Source organism: Prosopis cineraria, unplaced genomic scaffold (genome assembly GCF_029017545.1).
Source record: "Prosopis cineraria cultivar Desert tree isolate PC_DT_omini unplaced genomic scaffold, ASM2901754v1 PC14, whole genome shotgun sequence".
Classification (NCBI taxonomy): Eukaryota; Viridiplantae; Streptophyta; class Magnoliopsida; order Fabales; family Fabaceae; genus Prosopis; species Prosopis cineraria.
Window position 1 is genome coordinate 11,465,110 of NW_026555345.1, and position 7,125 is coordinate 11,472,234.

The 7,125-nt window shown below is 37.7% G+C and overlaps 1 protein-coding gene across 1 annotated transcript; it reads right to left on the reverse strand.

Annotated features, from left to right (window-relative positions):
• Positions 1 to 5,747: 5,747 nt before the first annotated feature.
• LOC129292323 (uncharacterized) lies at positions 5,748 to 6,857 on the reverse strand. The gene is made up of 2 exons (XM_054929895.1): positions 6,501 to 6,857; positions 5,748 to 6,407 (listed from the first exon to the last, which is right to left on the reverse strand). Exons 1-2 carry the CDS (start codon positions 6,855 to 6,857, stop codon positions 5,748 to 5,750), a joined length of 1,017 nt encoding a protein of 338 aa, XP_054785870.1.
• Positions 6,858 to 7,125: the final 268 nt, after the last annotated feature.

A 7,125-nucleotide genomic window follows, 5' to 3' on the forward strand; every position in this document is an offset into this window, starting at 1 on the left:
TAAACTTCTTGCTCAAGAAATAAATGGCTCTTTCCTTCTTTCCAGAATCATCATGTTGACCTAGCATTGCTCCAATTGAGCGAGGTAAAGTTGCCAAGTAAAGGATTAGTGGACGATCTGGTGATGGAGGGACCAAAATTAGGAGATTTAACAAATAATCTTTAACTTTATCCAAGGCCTTTTGACAATCATCATCACATGTCTCCTTGTAATTTTCCTTTAACAGCTTAAACATTGGTTCGCAAGTAGCTGTTAGATTGGCAATGAATCTAGCAATGTAATTCAATCGTCCCAAGAAACTTCTAACTTCTTTCTCTGTTTGGGGAGATGGCATTTCTTGAATTGCCCTCACTTTATCAGGATCTACTTCTATCCCTTTACGACTCACAATGAATCCCAATAACTTCCCAGAAAGAGCTCCAAAGATGCATTTGTTAGGATTCAATCTTAGCCGATATTCACGTAATCTCCCAAATAGCTTTTAAGGACTCCAATATGACTCTCATCCTCTGCTGATTTAGCTACCATATCATCTACATATACTTCAATTTCTTTATGCATCATGTCATGGAATAGTGCTACCATAGCTCGTTGATAAGTTGCCCTAGCATTTTTCAAACCAAAAGGCATTATCCGGTAACAATAAGTTCCCCATTGGGTTGTAAAGGTTGTTTTCTCTTTATCTCCTTCATGCATGGGGATTTGATTGTACCCTGAGTAACCATTCATAAAGGAATAGTGATAGATTCGAGCAGTATTATCGACCAATCCATCAATGTGGGGTAATGAAAAATCATCTTTCGGGCTCGCATTATTTAAATTACAATAATCAACACACATTCGAATCCGACTATCTTTTTTTAGGAACAGGAACAATATTTGCCACCCATTGTGGGTAAGTTACTACCTCCAAAAATCCTGTTTTTAACTGCTTTATTACTTCTTCTTTTATTTGCAAGGACACCCCCGTGTTCATTCTCCTTCTATTTCTTAGGCTCAACCTTGGGAAGTACTGGTATTTTATGAGAAGCAATGCGTGGGTCTAGCCCAGGCATATCTTTATAAGACCATGCAAACATATCTATGTATTCTTTGAACAACTCAATCATTTGTTCCCTTTCAGGACTATCTACTATTTTGAGCATTCTTTGATCCTCCTCGATTCCCATATTAACCATCTCAATCACTTCTTTATGTGGGCATATTCCCTTATCACTCAATTTAAGCATCTTAAAAAAAGTTTGGATTATGTCTTCATCATCAGACTTACAATCATGCATATTAGTGGCAATGAGTGAATCATCTTCACAGGGTTTATTAATCTCTAGGTGAGAGATGGAATCAGAGGAAACAAAATCCCTGGATAATGAATATAAAATGAGATAAAATAAGGAACAGGAATGAAATGGAGAAAGATGTATTGAAGTAGATAAGGTGGAATGAAGAGATAGACATGAATGCAACTGAAATTCATTTTCATGAATTACATATATCAAAAGTTTGCATTAGAGAATACCCAAGATCTATTACCTAAACCTGGGCTCAAAAAGTGGATAACAAAATGGGAACAACATAATTGAAACAATTACTCTAAGCTAATGACATCATTGGCCTCTTCAAACTCCCAATTTGCCAGAACTTTGTTGGAATCAACAATTGCAATTAAGGCACTTGTTCCACATGCTATATCTTCGTTAGAAGAGATCACTGAGACAGTTGGTTCATATATCACCTTAGATAGACCTGGGAAGGATTCTTTGATGTGTGGAATCTCCAATTTACTGGTCTTTTTGCCTTTCGCCAAACTTGCTTTGTCTTTCATCTGGTCTTCTAGGGTAGGCTCATACCCTAACCCTTGGCGATTACAATTATCCAAAACCTTAATTGGACACGTAATTCCTTGTAAATGAGAACCTAAACCTTTCCCTGGCATAAACCCACTCTTCATCATGATTTTAGCCACAACAGAATTGATGTTGTGAGTATTGTCACAAATACCCTCAACCTCCAAGCTTTGAAAGGAAACTCCTTGATCCTTCTCCACAGCCTCAGTACAAGGGAGTGAGCTTGGTCTGCTCACCATGATTTCCTCCTCTCCTTTAACTGCTACAATTCCCCCATCACTAATGAACTTAACTTTTTGATGTAGGGTAGAAGGAACAGCCCTAGCAGAATAAATCCATGGCCTTCCTAGCAGCATTGTGTAGCTTGGGTCTCTGTTCATGAGTTGGAAATCCACCTTAAACCTGCTTGGCCCTATCTCTAGGGAGAGACAAACAGATCCTAATACTTCCCGTCTTAATCCATCGAATGCTCTTACCATAATATTGCTTTTATGTATACTTGAAGCTTCTAATGATAATGATTCAAACGTAGAGAGTGGCAAGACATTTAACGCTGATCCTCCATCAATTAATACTCTTGTAATTATAAACCCTTCACATTTTAAAGTGATGTGCAAAGCCTTAGTTTAGTAGACAGTAGTTTTTATAACTTCCTCTTCCGAAAAGGAAATGGTAGAGGAGGCTTTTACAACATTCATTACACTTGCCACCTTCTCAGGGGTTATATTAGGCTGCACAAAAGCTTGATTCAACACTTCTTGCAATGCTTGGCGATGCGCTTCGGAATTCAAAATCAAAGAAAGTATTGAGATACGCGCTGGAGTTTTCTTCAATTGGTCCACAATGCTGTAATCACTTTGCTTCATAATCGATAAAAACTCATCTTCTAATTTTTTAATTTCTTTAGGATTATCTTCCTCTGGCCTGTCAACACTTACATTTTTCTCTCTTATCATTTTCCTAATGTAAGATGGTAAGTATGGTTTTCTACTTCGAGTAACACCCCCTGGGTTTGCTATTTCATTACTTGTCCCGGCAACTAACATTGGGTTTTTGTGGTTCTCCACAATGCTTTGATATCTCCACGGGACTGCTCGATCACTTTTGTAGGGAAAGGGATGAGGCGTGCTTATGGTTAATGTTGGTTGTTTTACATGAGGTGCAAGATCTACAGAGGCTTTGTTGATCACAAAAGAGACTGCCTGGACTTGCTCTTTTGGGCTTGAATTAATGACAAGCTCAATACACTTTTTCTCTACCATGCACACTTTAGTGTCTCCCTTCTTTACAGACACAATCCCTAACACCATCATTTTTCTAACAACTTTAAACTCTTCACAACTTTCTATGTCATGGCCCATTTTCTCCTGATGATATTCACAGTATCCAGACATTTGATCATTGATATTATCTGTGAGGAGCATTTCTCACATATAGCCATACTCCTTTAAGTGAGCATAAAGCTCATTCATAGGCATCTCGATCCTTGTAGAGCTTTTGAAACCTGCATCCTCTTCTTTAATAGCATTGACTCATTTTTCGTGATTTGAAAGTGGATTAGTGGTAATGGTAGAGCTTTCCTCTTCTTTGAGCTGGATATGATTAGAGTCAACCAAGTCTAGCACATTTCTTTTAAACGTCACACAGTCTTCTATTGAGTGTCCAGGTACACTCATGTGGTACTTAAAAATAGCATTTGGATTATACCACGCTGGGTAAGGCAAACCAGGAGGCTTATAAGGTCGTGGACCTAATAATTGGGCTATCAGAAGTTTATGGTACAATTCAGCATTTGTTAATCCAAAATTAGGCCATGGGAACTATCCCTGGATTGGATATTTCTCCTCTCTGTGTCCTGCCCATGCTTGTTAGACCTGAATCTAAATTGTTGCTGTCTTTGATTCCTTCCCTCTATTTGATAAGGGACTTGAGAACTGGTAGCTGCTTGTCTTATGGGTTGAATATAGTTCACATTCCCTTCTTTCTTTTTTTGGTCATAGTTCTTTTGTGAACTACTTTCAGCTTGAGAAGTGGCTATCTTCCCCTCTCGTATGTCTATGTCGATTCTTTCTCTAATTACCATTAAATCAATGACATGTGTTCCTATCATGTGTTGGTAAAATGGCTTAGGCAATGCACGGATAAAGTACAAGCAAAGTTCGGAATTAACTATTGGAGGTTGCACTTGCGAAGCCACTATTCTCCATCTTTGAGCATATTCTTTGAATGATTCTGATGATTTCTTGGTCATCGCTTTCAATTGTTCTTTAGTCAGAGCAGTATCAAGATTGAACTTGTATTGTCTCATGAAAACATCCACAAGGTCTTTCTATCTTTTAATCTTGGTTTGGTCTAGTTGCATGTACCAAGTCAATGCGGCTCCAGTTAAGCTTTCGGGAAAGAAGTTTATCAGAAACTTCTCATCTTATGACCATATGGACATCTTTGTGCAATAAGCCCTCAAATGATAAATTGGGTTACTTGTGCCATCATATTTATCGAAGTTTGGCATCTTGAATTTCTTAGGAACATTGATTTCTAGGGTCAAACATAATTCTTTCAAGTCTAAGGAACCCCACGTGTTCGATCCTTGAAAAGCCTTCAATTGATCTTTCATCTCTCCAAGTTCTTCTTTCAACTCCTTCTCTTTATGTAGCACTTATGGGATTTGGAACATGTAGGCATGATCTTCCCTAGGACTATCCGGTATATTAAAGGCCCCTATCCCAGAATCTTGTTTCTCTGGCGTGGGTACTTTAAGATCTGATCCTCTGTTTGGCTCAATTGTTCTATTAGCTGCGTTCTCATCTGCTACGGTATTCTGTGGTGGATTATCATCACTCCTTCCTTTTAAAGCCTCAGTTAGTAATTTCATCATGTCACTTATTTCAGCCATTTTAGACTCCACTGTAGACATCCGATCATTTAAGGCTGCTGACTCATTCACGTTTGAATTTTCCATTGCACGACTACGCGATCGTGTGTTATATGTACGAGTGGTGGGAATCTGGTCAGCCGAGTTTTTCTTTCGAGGCACAATGTTGGCTTACCTGTGTAACATAATAATTAATTTTAATAAGTTTTACCTTTACGTTTGTTTCGTAAGATATCCAGCATTGTGTAGACATAAGGGTTTCACGATACTGGCACCCTTTAAATTCCTCCAGAAATTTATTATTTCATAAGGGATTTAAAGTTGACCATTGAATTAGAAGGACATTGGATCCTATCAAAATCCAAGGTTTTAAGAAAATGATGGTAGTACAAATCAATCAACAATTTCACAACCACAAAGCGTCATATGGATCCTCATACAATGATTCAAATGTTAATACAGATTTAGAACTTTATCATGCTATTAAGTTCTTTTACAATTTCATTGCACAAATAGAAGAATTCAATAATCTCTAATGGAGTTCCTCTAGGGAGAACCATGCCTTCAGCTTGCTTAAATGCTCTTGTAAATTCTGGAATTTTGTCATTAGCCAAATCAATTATCTGCCTACATTTTAACATTCACTCTTTGGTTTCTTCTGTTTGATCAAGGCAAAGTGATTTCCACTCTTCTAAGATTTCATTTTGTTGATTAAGCCTCTGAACAAAGTTCTGTGCTGTCTTAGCTGCACTTCCTCTTACCCTGGCTAGTTCATTCACCTTCCTTTCCAATTGTCTTGTGAGCGTATTGATTTCTTGCTGCATCTCCTCGATAGGCCTGATGTCTTGTAATTCCTTCTTCAATGCATCATTTTCCCTGACTATTTTGACAAGTCTTGCTTTAGTACTTTGAACTTTATTGTCACTAGTTTGCACTTCCCTTTTCAGTTTGGCATTTTCCTTTTTCAATTTCTTAGTCTCAGGTATTTCTTCAAGGTTATGCCCTTCTCTTTCCTTTGCTAGCTTCCTCTATAACTCAATGCATTCATTTTGGTATTTTTCCAATTCTTCCTTATTCTTGGACTCTAAGCTAGCAAGCTCTTGTAACTCATTTTCCTTCATCTTCAAGCATTCAACCAATTGCTCATTAATCTCTTTCAAGCCATTGTCTAATAAGGGATTTTGAGGATGGAATAAATGATTTTCTCCTTGAATCATACTCTTCAGCCAAGTAGTATATTCTGGACTTGAGTTTACTATACGTATCCCTCGCTCAATCTTTCCTTTGTACCCTATCTTTTGCCATGCTTCTTTGACAATCTGGTTTGATAACTTTGTCCCATCCTCCTGATGTAGAAAGTATAACTCCTGTACCTCTTTCTTAGAAGGAACATTTTGCTTATAGGCCAATTGCCTTAACACTAAGGAAGGGTTATAGTTGATACACCCTCTGGGTCTCATTAAAGGCACATTCGAAAAGTCACCACAATGGTAAATAACCTCCTCTTTCCACCACCAGTCTAGTTTCCATAAGATGGAACTTTCTTTAAGTTCTGAGAAGGTTCTTTTCCAATCCATGTAGCTCATTCCGTCAATCACGAATTGACCCTTAAAAGACATGAGTGGATAACTGTCTGAGTCATTCTTCTTTCTGAAAGGAAGCGTCTTTTCATAAAGGTGGCCAAGCATCTATAAATCCAGTAACGCAATACAACAATTGACCTTTCCTTTCCTTTTATTATGACATTGAGTTAAGGTCAAGTATATTTTTGCCAAGATTACTGGTATCGGATTCACGTTATGGTATTCCACCATTTGGAATACACTAATGGCTCCTAAATCAATTATGCCAATTGATGATGGAAACATGATTATTCCATATATGCATAAGGCAAAGACTCTGTAAAACGTAACCCAAGCCTCTTTTTCTGCCAAAACTTTCAAGTGGGCTTTTACATTAGCTCTTGAGATTCCCTCTGTTTGTCCTGGGCAAACCATTTGTACTTTTTCCTTAGGAATTTCCAAAATTTTCGCTATCGTACCTCGAGATGGTAAATACCCAGGATAAATATATACTGTCATGTTCTCCTTAAGGGGCACTCTCAAAATTTCTCCATATTCTTCCAAAGTCGGTGCCATTTGGAAGTCTTGAAATGTGAAACATCTTAACGAGGCATCCTAATATTGGCTTAATTCTATTATTGCATCATTATGTATTGTGACTGACAGAAGATCCAAGATATTTTCATATTTCCTTTTAAAATCTTGCATAATCTTCCCTTTGATATGACGGCTCAACTTAATTAAGGTTTCCAGCGGCTCAACTTTTACAGATAATTTGATCCCTTTTCCTTGATATAACTTTCCAGTGTGACTTAGATTTGTACTACTTTCGAGTGCCATTTAT